Below are 14,582 nucleotides of genomic sequence, written 5' to 3' on the forward strand. Positions count from 1 at the left end.
ATTTTTCAACTTTTCAATTCGATTTCTTAGAAAAATTGACGCTTTGTAGCGCATTACATTTTAGTATAATAGGGTACAAGTCTCAAGTCTCTAAAAATTACCGTTGATTTTAGATGTTTTTTTTTCGAGGGTGTTGCGCATTTTCTTCCATATAAAAAAATATTTTGTTCATCTGATGTATGGAAGAAAATGCGCAACACCCTTGACAACAAAAATAAAATTCTCAAAACTACACGGTACAAAATTGCATGCTCAAAATTTATCTAAAAATCGAATTTTCCCGAGTTCTATATGAAAAAAAAAATGATTCTGCTGGTTTTTGCTATTGAATGAACTGTATTAAAAAAGAAGATAAGAAAAATTGTGTATGGAAACCATACATAAAAAAAAAAAACGTCATAACGTCGGTGTATTCATAATTTTGACGCTGACTGTATATACGCAGCTACATAACTATTTACTTACCAACAACTCATTGAAAGGAAATTCAAAAAGTGCCATTTCCGTTGTGAATGGCAGCAATCCGGTAACCAAACTCAAGGAATTCGCGCCAGCATAACGTTGATATGTTGAAGATTTTCGGTGTGCATTGGCATAACTATTCATAACTTTGGCGTAAATCGGACGAAATTTTCGGCGTGTATAATAGGAGCTGCATAAACGGTGAGCGAAATGTTGACAAATGCGGATGCAATTGGTGGTGGGGAATGTGAAGGAATTCCGAACCGAATTTCACGGCATACAAGCACATATAAAAGAAAAGGAGAGAAGAAGATTAAATTAAATTTTGAGAGAAGATTGATAAGAACGAGTTACTGATATTTGAACCAATGTGTGACTATACTTGTCTTATTTTCGAAGATTTTGGTATACATAATGGGCTCTATGCATAAAACCTAAGCAAATGCTTTTTCCTAAAATTTTAGAACTTTCACCTAATTTGTACAAATAAATTTAAGTGAAAGGTATGCAATTTAAGAAAAAGCAATTACTTAGTTTTTAGGCATACGGCACAATGTCTACTTCTACCTATTATATAAGGGTGGTTCTTAAAAATATAAACATCATTGGGCACTGGCTTATTTTGTTCTACATATAAAATAAAAACATCCAACAAAAAAAGCAAATAAAAAAAATTTTTGGCGTCGCTCCCCGGGTTTGAAAATATCTATTTTTTAACGCGAAAATTCGGACTGACTTAGCGAGTATATGGACTTGTTTCAGTACGTTTCAATATAGCTGTTCAAAGTACAGATTAAGTCGAGTTTTTGCGATTTTAAAAACAATTTAATTTTTCAGTCCTGGTAGCGACTCATATTTTTTTTTTAATTTCGTTTACGTGAATGTTTTTATTTTTTACCTGAGTGCCCCATACAAAATTTTGATGTTGATATTTTTCAGGACCACCCAAATGCCTATATATGTTCCTCAAGTTAGCACATTTTACAGAAAGCTAAAAACGAATTGGGATCTTTACATCAAGCACATTTTGCACCGTGCAAGGGCAACATTTTTTGGTAGAAACGAAATCATCATAAGTTACTCTCGGATGGGTAAGTTGATAAAAAAAAGGCAATAAGTACATACATACACATACACTTCACAGGTCAAGAAGTCTAAGAGGTATAAAGCCTGGCCTTCTTTGAAGGTATTAAAGGAGGTCACGAATCCTTAAGTTTTATGTGCGTTGAGGTATGGAATGGCCCAGGAGTAGTGAGATGTCGCTGCTGGACGATGTATTATGTTCCATGCAAGGCAGCTTCTGCTGACGAAGTGTAATCTTGTTTGGACATTACATCCTTTTAAGCAAAATCCGTTATTTGGATACAATCAAAAGTAGTAGTGCGGGGATATATTCCCGCGGCTTGGAGTGTGACAAGATTGGCGAAGACTGGCAAACACTCTCACATCTCACCTAAGGATTCCAGACCAACCAGTCTTTTAGTTTTTTACTTAAAACCCTCTCTTAACGGAACTCCATTGTAGCCCGATTAAGGATTCTGGGCCTATGAAAGCCTGTGAAACCTTTTTCCTGCCACTTTTTGCCTAGTTGCTTTGGAATGGACGTTCTAGTATTCTTGGAAGCTTTGACTTTTTTTTACCTAAATTTCAATTAGCTCTTTCTGTACTCTTATCTCTTCAAATGAGTGCTGGTCAACAGTTGGCGAAAAGCACTAGCAGGGGTTTACGGGCTTAGAAGTTTGTGAAACGAATCTTGAAATTTAGGCTTCCCAGACCACTGTAATGCTTTCTAAGCACAGGTACCTGCTAACAAAAAAGCAGTAAATTTCTGGCACACAGTTGTTGTTCTAGCGGCATTACTAAGCTCCGCAGGGGTCGGTTTTTACATCGTTAACGAGCTGTTTCGACGAGAGGAGTCTCCACATGCCGCACACTAATTGGAGATATTCGGGTACAGCCTAGATAAGTAACTGTTAAGACGGCTACAGTATCCTAACCGTAACTGCACCAGAGTAGCGCGACCCTCGCGTGGTAGTCGAAGCTCTGAGCATGCAATACCTTGTATGTTTCCAGCAACGTTTCTTTGTCTTTTTCCCAGGTGAGGACCATTTTTCGTCTGTATACTTCATTGCAAATTGCGGTTGTGTGCGCGGAGAATGAAGGAAGGCTATCAAAGGTACCCCTAAAATTTTCGGGTTCTTCACCGTGGTTCTTCGTCCAGGTGGTGAAAAGGGTCACCGTTGATTTCGTTGGGGAGAGTGTTGGACTCCTTGCAGTGAAGAAGCGATAAAGTGGGGAGCGGTAGCCATTTACTTTTGAGCAGAGGTCATCAAGTGCCTTTCCAGACGCCAATATCGAGCAGTCTTCAGCGTATGAAATCAGGGAAAATCTCTTCGGTGGCAGAGGAATCTTCGGTATATAGAAATTAAAAAATAGGGGAAAGGACACCACCCTGTGTAACCACTTGCTGAATTCTTCTAGATATTGAAGTTTTATCTCGAAAGGTTACGGACGACTGACGACCTCCGTTTGAGTCCCGGTGGGAGAGAGGAAGCCTCGATGCCTGCTAGCAGCGAGGAATGACAAGCAGTGTTAAACGCCTGTGACCGGTTCAACATTAAGGGAGCCGTTCTCTCACAGGGGTGGTTGCGGTTAAGGTCACGTGTTATTTGAGTGTTTATGACGTTAAGTGCTGTTGTTGTGCTGATGCTTCTCTGGGGTCGGGTGGTGCGTGGAGTGCGGGAGTAGCAGGGCCTCACGTGTCTTCGCTCGGAGGAAAGTAGCGTTATTGGATGGTAGGCGTTTCCTTTGTTGGCTAGCTTCCCTGGTGTCAGCTGTGGGACCACTTTCCCCGATTTCCACACTTCGGGAATAATGAGAATGGTAATTGACAGTTTAAAAAACTTGGTTTTGGAGGTATTTTCAATCGCTTCAGCTCACTTACGTGCAAGAGTCGTAAATATAATAACTTTGCCTTTCCGATGGAAAAATAGTAACGATTTTTTTTTTTATGGAGAGTGATGCATCCTAATGTACATACATACATTTTTTAAATCGTTTAAAGGAACGAAAACCACTAACATGTGACTGCATAGCAGAGCATGCGTATACATAAATGTATGTTGAGCAAAATAACTAAAAAGAGCAACGGTGCTAACCAAAACTAACTCCTTTAAAGGACAACTAGTAAAAGACCATCACTGATATGAGCACAGTAAAATGAATCACGAAAACAGAACGCGTGTAGGGCCATTAACGTTATTTGCACCAGAGCTAAAGGGCCATTACACAGGATCAACAAATGATTTCCAGTTATTGATTTAGAGTTTTAGTGAATGTTTGAATACACACTTTTAAAACAATCAATCACTGAAATCACATTCAACAGATTTTCTCGAAGCATGGTACAGCTAAAATTTTTTGCGTGATTTTAAATTGCTTGTGAGAAAAGCGTGGGATTGGTTGACTGGACATTGGGTTTAAAGAAACGAAAGCAAAACTTAGCTACTCGTACGTCTGTGTACATATAAATACATACATACATACAAGCAACTACGAGTATGTGAAACTGCCAAGGGCAAAACGCTGCGGGGCCTACATTGAGGATAATGGTTGTTTGCTTGAAATGGAATTTCCTTTACGAAAATACCAATTTGTTGTGCAAATGTGGATATATTTGTCTTTGTAAACAAGAAATAAGCTGGGAAATTGTATTTTACATACACCACTTATTAATCTACATCGGAGATGAGCGATTAAAATTGAGACCATGCTTAGCTATTCTCAAACATTTTTAGTTTTATTTGCTTTTGTGTATTTTCACAAATTAAAAACAAATTCGAATAAAGTTTTGTGTTTACAAATCATTACATTCTACTTATTATGGCAATAAAATTAAGAAGCCGTTGCGTAAAGGAATCTTTCTCCGGTACACATTTGTCGTCAAAGCTTTCAAGCGAAATTGTGAGTGGATTAGTTACATTCAGTTTTGTGCCGAATCGATTGTCTGCCCGAAATTGTATATTTGCCGTTGTATTTTGAAATTAGATTAGATGTAAGCAAAAGTCCTGCGACAGTTAGATTATACCACTCCTCTACTCCGTTTAGACAACAAACTCTTCATAAAAATCCCAGAGAGGAACCAATTGAAACGAGCAACAGACTTTAACCCTGTCTCTAAAATCTAACGGAAAAACACCCAAAGTAGCCATAGAATGGAGGAAGACTCTCAACCCGCTGGCATAAAAATGCTCCTTGACTGTTGTATGGGTTCCTGTTAATTGCATAGCCGACCAGCTCGCAAGGACAGGGACAGAAATATCTGAAGTCGATTCTGCTCAAAATGCGGGCATACCTCTAACCTCCTGTAAACACAAACTAAAGCCCGAACTTATCAATGAGGTAAATGCCAGATGGAATCTACCAAAGAAATTCGGCTAAAGATTTATGTAAAGCGATCCATGCCACTCACTCGGCTGGATCGCTCTTCTCTCAGATTAGTGGTCGGGATAATCACCGGGCACTGCCTGATGGGCACACACGGAAAAAGGTTAGGATACCACAGTGGCTCTAACAAAAACACGCAACCAATTCTTCAACAAGTATTTTACAAATTTAACAAACTTTAACAATTGCATCCAAAAATTTTAAAATTTTTATTCAAAACTTTCTAAACCATTTTAGAAACGCAGTTCTATAACTTATTCAATTAGTAGGTCAAAGTGTAAATCTCACGACTGTAGAAAATCGCGTTGATTTTTAATATTATTTTTTTCGCTGACGGTGCTAGGCATTTTCTTCCATATAAAGGTTTTTGTCGAACACACTTTGTGTGGAAAAAAATGCGGAACACCGTCAAAAAAATAAAAATAGCCAAAAATCAACGGTAAGTCCCAGCTACTCAAACTGTGCACTTTATTGTACTAAAATTTAATGGGCTACAAAACTGCATACCAAAATTTTGTCTAAAGATGCTGATTTAGAAGTTAGAAAGTTAGGTCAAACCTTGCGGAATTTCCATAATTTCTGCAGAAAGTTTGAAATTTGGATTAATATGGTGTTTGTTATGTAATACTTTCATAAAAAAAGAATAAACAGTAAATAAACTAAAGAAAAATAGCCAAAACTTGGCTGAAACATCGTGTCCCAGTTTTTATTTGATTCACTGTATATGCAACTCAATATGCAAATATGCAAATACATATGTATGTAAGTATGTAGGTGTTAACGGTATCAACGTATCTATACAAACCAAAAAGAAACACAACACAATATGCGCTTGATTGCCATTCGAGGCTTTCCAGCTACTATAAAACGCACGTGACGTTCGTATTCAGGATACCAAAAAAGGATAGTGCGTAAAAAGATACATACATACACATGTACGAATATACACAAACGCATTGAGGATGTGCAAAAAACTCAAACCTTGGGGCACCTTTTCGCTTTGCTGTATTCAAGTGACACATCTCCTGGGGCAAATTTTATTTATTTGCCTAATTTGAGCGATTCAAAAGCGGAAGAAAATCGTAAAGTTTACACATACATACATAATGTGAGGCAAATAGGTTGGATGCAAAAAATAAAATAGTAAATATGTATATTTAAACCTTTGATTATTTTTGTGTTTATTTATATCATTCAAATACGCCGTAAACATCTGTGAAAGTTTTAAAGTAAATGCATGAAATTACAAAGGTTTTAAGGAGTGGCAAAGAGAAAGGTAACTTCGAAAAGAACTTCGAAGTGCTTCTTCCTTCATAATATTGCCAAACTTTATTTTTGTCTATGGTGCCGAGATGAAAGAAGACAAATAATTGAGAAACTAGGAAAAAGCAAAAAGCAGCAAAGATTACTGAGAAGAAGAACAAACACTAGACAGAAATCTGTGGAATTTTATGAAAGAAAATAAGCTTGCATCATTTTGGACGTAAAAGTGGACTTTGGCACACTTCCCGGAGCACAGGACCAAAGGCCGAAACACTCCTGGATACAGACATTTCAATCAATATTGAAAAGTAAGAAGTATCTTATGTGGCAGGCAATTTGCCAATGTGGCAAAAGGACACCCTCATTTGTGACAACTAGCATATTCAAAAAAAAATAAAAATTAAAAAAGATTGCTGCCACAGTTTTCTTGACAGCTTAAGTCCAGCCAGATTCACCATTAACTTTCTTGTATCCAAAAACATTGACCTCGTTCTAAACATACTGAATCCGGAAAACGTCAGGCATTACTTTAAAGCAAGCTAAGAAACACCAAGGAAACTGTCAAAAAAAATGTTCAGGATTTCAGCTTGAAACGGAACAGGACCACATAGCAGGTCAATGACAGCACTGTCGTGGGGTTGATAAAGGACATAAGGAAAAAGTTGCGGCAGGAGTGGGAAAAAATGTCATCTCGGAAATGGCGTACCAAAACTTCAAAAAAACAAGATGTATATCGAAAACTTAGTTGGCCAATATCTTAAAAAAAAATTGCGTTATTGGACAAAACTGAGAAAGTTAAAAAATAACGCGAAGTATTATTGTTATCTATATATTAATACGCTAACTAAATTTTGGCACCGTTCGTTTAGCGATTTTACCGAACCGAGATGTACGTAAGAATTAGGGTAAGTGAAATACTAAGATAGGAATCGAAATAAATTCAGTCATAAAAAATTTTGTTATCGAAAGTTATCAAGTTACCGCAATTTATCGAATCATCCAAGTTTATAATTATCGAAATTCATCGAGTTATCAATATTTATTGAGTTATCGCAACGTATCGAATTATTCAAATTGATCAATGTTTATTGAGTTGTCGAAATTTGTAGACACAGAAAATAAGTTGTGGAAATGTACGGAGAGTTATCGAGCTATAAAAATTTATGGGACTATCGAAATTTGTCAAGTTAATGAAATGTGTCAGTTATCCATATTTATTAAATTATTATTTACGGAATTAACGACATTTATCGAGTCATTGTAAGGCGTTGAGTTGCTTGAAATTATCAAGTTATCGACTTTTATTTTGATATTGAAATTTTTCGGTTTATCGAATCGATATTTTGGAGTTATGGAAATTTCAAGGTTATATAGGTTTATCGAGTTATCCCTATTTATTGAATTTTATCGTGTTACCAGAGTGCAATGAATTATAGAAATCTTCGAAAAATATGGAGCTATCAAAATTAAACGAGTTCTCGAGATTTATAGAGGTATCCAAATTTTATAGAACTATCGATTTATATCGAGATATATATATTTTTGAGTTATCGAAATTATCGAAATCTGCCGAGTTATCGAGTTTTGTTGAATTATCGGATCTTGTGTTTTTTAAAATTCATTGAGTTGTCGATATGTATTACATTCTCGAAATTTATCAACAAACTGGAATATATTGGGTCAATTCTAGGTCCTGCCAAAGTCCTCCAAGTCCACCGCAGCTATTATAGGCGATGACTTAAAATCATTTTGCCAGAAATTTAAAAAATTCAAAAATAATATTTATGGTACTCCTGAAATCCAGATTATTTTGCCAATGGACACGCTGCATGGGCACACCATTGCTTTTCAAACTGTAAAAAAAAAAACTCTTTCTATTCCTTTTTAAGCCTATCAAACTAAAATTAAGACGCTAAAGCACCATGAAATTTTTTCTCTTTTTTTTTTTAATTTCGTTGCCTAAAATCCATACTCACAAAAAATTTACTAGTATGAGAAAAAACACAAAAGGGACAGCAAATTGAATATAAGCAGCACACAACAAAAGTGACACAATAAATTTCAATGCAAAATCACGCCCCAAATCTCTTGAGCAGTAAAATTCAGGGTAACTAAAACAAAAAATGTTAAACAAAAACTATACTTGCAAAAAATTACCCAAACGAAAAAAGGATCAACTGGCATCCTCGTCAAAGTCATTATTACCACCTACTAAAGAAACTAAAGCAACTAGCTACATACATACCAATAACATTATCAGTGTCATCACCATCAAATTGTAGTTAGACCGGCATTTGATTTTGAATTCTATGCGAGCTGGATAAAACTTTTTGGCTTAAAGTGCTCAAGTGCTCGTAAAATAAGCAAAAAAAAACGAAAAGGGCAAGCAAATAAGTGTTGATAAGTCTTAAAAGATAAAAGGCAAAAGGGAAAAAATAAAAATAAAAAGAAATTAGGTAGATTTGGAACTTTAATAAAACGTTGTTGAGATAGCGCGCAAAAAGAGGAAAACTTCATGTTTAGTTAAAGCAGCGAAAGGATAACGACACAGATTTCAAGTCTTTGGACCTTGTGGATCAACTGCAACATTTGTGTGGCTTGGTGGAATAGAAATTAAGAATATGCTGTACATAACAGAAAAATCTACAAAAATATTCATTAGCGTGTATCAACATCGAAGCATCGTAACGCACACACACGCACACACCCACACACATTAACATCCCTGCAAAAAATTGTGCGACTAATCTCTAAAGAGAGTATTCCGAGATTGCTCTCAATCGGGTACAGTTCGGCATTAATTAGTCGCAACTAGTCTCATAGGGGTACTAATGGAGATCAATTAGTCTCGACTCCTCCCTTATGGGTATAATTGGAGATCAATTAGTCCCCAACTCATCTCTAACGGGTACTATTAACGATTTAATGATATGTAAGCACTTCGGCAATGAAATTTCAAGTGCGGCGTTGGCACAGAGAGAGAGTGTTCGCCTGACAAAACTGAGCGCCACGGTTCGAATCTAAGCTGGCGCAGATTTTTATTTTTATTTTTTAAAACTGACTAGTCGCTTTTTATACCCGTTCGGGTATAAAGGTGAACAATTAGTCTCTTCATAGGACATGCTCGAACAAAAGCGAACAGTTCATTCCATATAAAGAGATCAAAAGTGGTATTAGTCGCATGCTCCTTTGCGATTGATCCCGGAGTCATCCCGGATTAGTCCCATTTTTTGCAGGGATAACTCAAAATTATTTCGCGTTCGCAAAGTAGGCCAGCCGATGGCGTATGAGTGATTTTCAAATATTGAAATTGTCTTCAATTAAAATTATTTATGAACATCCTTGAATGCGTAAAATATCTGTCATAAATGCGTATTTGAGGACAAGCACACAGCATAGAGAGGCTAACAAGTTAAATAAAAGCTTGTAAAAATAACTGAGTTGGTAATATTCATACATATCTATGTATTAGAGTGGTCCAAAATCATTTTCCCCTAGATATGGTTTGGGGCATCGTCCAAAATTTTTCCTCTTGCCGAAAGAGGTGCTGGTACCAAACTTTACGTATAAATTTATAAGATGCTCATATTTTACTCCAAAAGGATTGTGTACATATGTATATTAATCAAACAATTGGTTAACCAACCTAAAAACATTTCAAAATTAAATTATCTAAAAAAATATCACAAGTATCACATAATAGCCGCCATGTTTTTTGAGGTTAGGGACCAATTCTGACGTAGTGGGGAAAACGAGACATCAGCCACTGTTTTTTTTTTGCTGTGTTATCGTCTTGCGTCAATGTTTTCTGGTGTATATAGAGCGACTCAAATGACATTAGGATTGCGGCATCTATAGACTTAGTTAGTAACCCTCGTATAATCCATACTTTACACACAAAATTATTAAATTTAATTAATTAATTTAAATTATCTCTCAGCTACATAGCCACCCAAAGCCAAGCATGAAACCCTTCGCAGAGTAAAGAGTACCAATTAATACACAAATTCAAGCATTTTTAAAGAATCAAATTAAAGTTCAAACAATTTCGGTTAGCTACAAGCAACTACATTCACATTTTGCTCTTATTACCCGAAAACTGCTAACTATGTACGTCGAGTTCACAGTGCAAGAGCAACCTTATCAAGGACTAATTTTCACATAAAGGTCTACAAAAATAAGCAAGCATGAAAACTTATGTATATGGCACTGCGTGTGCTTAAGGGACACACACACACAATACAAAAAACACAAGCGCGTAGCATTCAGAGATATACAAATTTCAGTAGGCAAAGCTTTGCGGCGCACGCAAGGGACCTTTAAATTAATCCCTTGCACTGAAGCGCAAAGTCAACAACTCGGCTTAACACACGGCACACTTCACACATACATACAAAGTTACATAAACTCATCCTCATATAAACATTCGCCTGCCCGTTGGTCAGCCAAAGTACATATTTCGGTTTAACAGTTCACACCATAAACTGGCAGCAGAATGCCGTAGCGAGCCGTACGCCTGACCTATTAACCCATTAAATGGGAAAATAAGCAAGTAGAGAAAGTGAGTAAGTGAAATTCCCAAAGAATACCCTTTCTCTTAAAGTTTAAAGCCAGCCGGAATTAAATGTTTGCTTTTAATAGCCAAATATGTTTGTATTTAATTAACTATGCGTATTTTAAGCTGCCTTTTTTAGTTATTGCCCAAAAGTGGCAGAATTAAAAAATTTTTGGATATTGTGTGCTTTGATGTATGTTGACTTTTGCAAAAAGAAAATGTTTGGTTTTTGTCAGTTGCATTCGTAGATATGCTCTGTATACTAACTACATATGTATGTCGTTTTACACATAGTTACCCAGTCGGAAAAGTAGTAAAGCATTACATGCGTGATAAACAATATAATGTATTTCTTATGCGTTCTCGATAATATTACTGCTAACTATGTAATCATAATTCTAATAATTTCAAAAAGTTCAAAAAATTGCAATGCAAAATTGAATGCCCTACTTTTCTTAGGACATCGCCCTGGGGAAAAAATGCATTTTCGAATGTGAAAAGGGTTTTTCACTAATTATTTCTTCGATTACTATACATTACATTTTCCCACTGGGTATGTTTGCATACGTAATTAGAAATCTGTATTTAGCAAAATAAGAAGTTTACTTACCGATACGCGCCACCCATCAATTTGTTAATAACTAAGCCGATATCATGTAATGTGTAGACGTATCCTTTGGGGATGTGTGGACGTACATCGCGTAAAATGTAACTATAAGCAAATAAAATTAAATTTTATTAGAATTCAGCCAAGGAAGACCATTGAAAAGTTTGTATATATCGGAATACATAGTTTACAAGAATTCGAATTTTAATTAACTGAAGAATTGAATTGATTTCACTTTTAAACAGGTGGCAACCGCCGGCATGTAATTAAAAACTAAAGCTATTTCAAAACTATTTCGATGTTTACAAATAGGTAATCATTAATTTAACCTTTTAAATAATTCCAATTTAATTTTCAAAAAGGTGGTCACCCTTTTTCAAAAAAAAAAAACTAAAATCATATTGCACATCTACAGATCAAGCCCTTTAATTGGACACCTAATTTTTGAAAATCCAACGAACGATACAACTCTGATTTACACATCAAAAATCAAAACTAATTCTCTTGTACATATATATGTATATTAGGGTGGTCCAAAAACAGTAAAGTCGGAATTGTAATGCTCTCACCACCTAGGATTGTTCTATAACGAAAAAAAGTATAACCCAATTCTTTTATTTTGAAATCAAAAAATATTTTGAGGTCGCTCAAAGTTTTCCATGAATTTTTATATACGAAAAAAAACAACTTTTCGTAGAAATGGTATAGAATTCTTTAAAATCAATATTTTTCGATCGGAAAGCTCTGGTTCTCTTCAGGAGACTTTCAATAATAATACCCAATTGTTTATTTAACAATTTTTGAATACTTACGATTTTTCATTGGTCCCCCCATTGCATTTTTCGGGGTTTTCGGAGTTTTATCGCGGACCTATAAATTATAGTTGCGATGCAAAAATGGTTAAGTAAACGTTTGGTATTATTACTGGGAATTTCTTGCAGATAAACATAGTTTTCCGATAGAAAAATATTGATTTTTAAGAATTCTATACCATTTCTACGAAAAGTTGTTTTTTTTCATAAATATAATAAATACATGGAAACCGTTGAGCGCTTCGAGCGACCTCTAAATACTTTTTGATTTCAAAATAAAAAAAAAATAGGGCCATACTTTTTTCGATATAGAACAATTCTAGCGGGTGAAAGCATTATCACTCCGACTTTGCTTTTTCACATGCATTTTTATTGATCTTCTACTTACCCTAAAGTATTGGCTGGACCATGTTTTGTATTATATAATTCCTCAAGGCGTGGTATTGTCAAAAATTTCTTCATTGAAACACCATTCTCCAATAGTAATTTCACAAAATCGATTCTATCGTGCTCGAGTGCCTGCATCATCGCTTCGTCCAAAGCGCCTAAAAGCAGACAACAATGTGGAATGCAAAACAAGATGAGTAACCAAAATTGGAAGTTCATTAAATTCGATAAACATCTTCATTGAAGCTTGTCAAATTTAAATTTAAATTCAACATTGCAACTAAATGAATGAAAACTGAAAATACAATATTATCAGCGGCAAAATAACGGCACTGAAATTTCAATAGATGCGTACATATCTACATGCGTACATTTTAATGAGCAAATGCAAAGCAACAACCTACCGTGTGGCCATTCCTGCCCATAGACGAAAATTTCGCTACGAGCTATATCGACGCGATTCCATGTCAACGCCAAACTCAGCTGTTCCGGTGGGCTCAAGTGTTGCGATTTGAACAGCGCCGTCAATATGGTCTGATCCAATTCCTGCGCCTCGCCTTCGGGCTTCTCTTGTATACGAAAAACGGTTATCTGTGTATTGAAAAAGTGGTGGGGGGGAAACATAAGAAGCATTTCGTAAATTTTATCGCCTAACGCGTTCGTTTGATTGGGGGGGGGGGGGAATTTTGAAGGATATCGTTAAAATGGTAAACTGCTGATGAAAATGAACAAAATATGAAGAAGAGTGCATACAATTTTGCCAATACTCCAAGTAGCGTTGTTCGAGTACGTTTTAAAATCTATCAGAAAAAAATTTGTTCAAGGGCAGATACATTTTAAAACCTACTTGCCCAAACGGTCCTAATTTTATTTCGATATTCTTACATCACTTCATTCCAAATTTTTTCGATTAGAGCGCACTCAACAAGAGTCCCAAATGATCAGAAAACTTTTCAATTTTTTGCGCATATTTAATAAATCTTATGCAAACTGACTGAAAAGATAAACGTCTAAGGCCATAGCCACAAAATATTTATGCAGACAAATCCGCAGAGTATCGAAAGTAGATAAAAGCTAAAGGAAATATCTGCATATTTTACCACATTCTAGGTTAATATTCATATTGAAAATGTGGTCAGAGACGAAAAGTCAGCAGGCGATATGCGGTAGGCTGGCCATAGATATCCCAAAGCATGTCAGCGAAGCAAAAGTTATGCAATTTAGCATAGTAGTTGTCGAAAGAAAGTTGGTAGTATACCAAAAAGTACAAAGCAACAACAATACTGGCCATAATTTCCCAGCCGGCAATACCAAGCAATTTCGTTTTTTTTTTGTTTTTATTGTATTCTATCTGTGTATTTATTTATTTACATAGTATGTATTTACTTACCAAATTTTTATTTCGTGTGCATTGCAAAAGTTCTTGGTAAAGTTTTTCCGCTTGATCGAAGCCGACTTCGAAAGTTTTTTGTATAGTAGTTATTAAGTAATCCCGCATGGACTCCAGTACTGGCTGCTCCTCGCCATCGGAGGCATATCTAATGATGAAGTAAAATAAGAAGAAAATCAGTTAATAGAAATGGTCATCTTCTTACTTTAAATTATATGAGGGGTATTCTCAGAGTCTTGCAAAGCCCTTGCACGGTGCACGGATTGCACGGTTTGCAAAGCTGTCCCATACGAAAACCGGTTTTTACCGTGCAACCCGTGCAATCTGTGCACCATGCAAGGGCTTTGCAAGACTCAGAGAATACCCCTATTGAGTAAGAGTGAGCCTCTTGCATAAAAGCTGAGCTTAAGCTCAGACTCCATTTTTGCACTGAAGAAGTGAGAAGGAATTTTGCTAAAGGCGAGGTGCTCCGCAAGGCTGTGTACTGCCGCCCCCTCTGCGGAGGATTTGCATAGTAAACAACATTCTTCTAAAACCGCCGCGAGGTCAAGTTATCGTGTACGCGGACGATGTAGTGCTATGTTGTGCATAAGTGTAATAAACGGCCGGCTCAACGCAAGTCGCGCGAACACCGAACTACTTTCCTTTAATGGATAAACT

At 36.1% G+C, this 14,582-nt stretch overlaps 1 protein-coding gene across 1 annotated transcript in view; it reads right to left on the reverse strand.

Annotated features, from left to right (window-relative positions):
• The window catches only part of LOC118743799 (transient receptor potential cation channel trpm), a gene marked incomplete at its 5' end in the record, with an annotated part of 161,503 nt that overhangs the window by 93,725 nt on the left and 53,196 nt on the right, over positions 1-14,582 (reverse strand). Inside the window, 5 exon segments of the mRNA XM_036476564.1 lie at positions 466-652; positions 11,337-11,438; positions 12,534-12,690; positions 12,937-13,123; positions 13,923-14,070. Coding sequence (XP_036332457.1) covers positions 466-652; positions 11,337-11,438; positions 12,534-12,690; positions 12,937-13,123; positions 13,923-14,070 — 781 coding nt within the window.

The sequence above is a fragment of the Rhagoletis pomonella genome, unplaced genomic scaffold (genome assembly GCF_013731165.1).
Source record: "Rhagoletis pomonella isolate Grant_MI unplaced genomic scaffold, Rhpom_1.0 Rhpom_scaffold_00007, whole genome shotgun sequence".
Taxonomy (NCBI): domain Eukaryota; kingdom Metazoa; phylum Arthropoda; class Insecta; order Diptera; family Tephritidae; genus Rhagoletis; species Rhagoletis pomonella.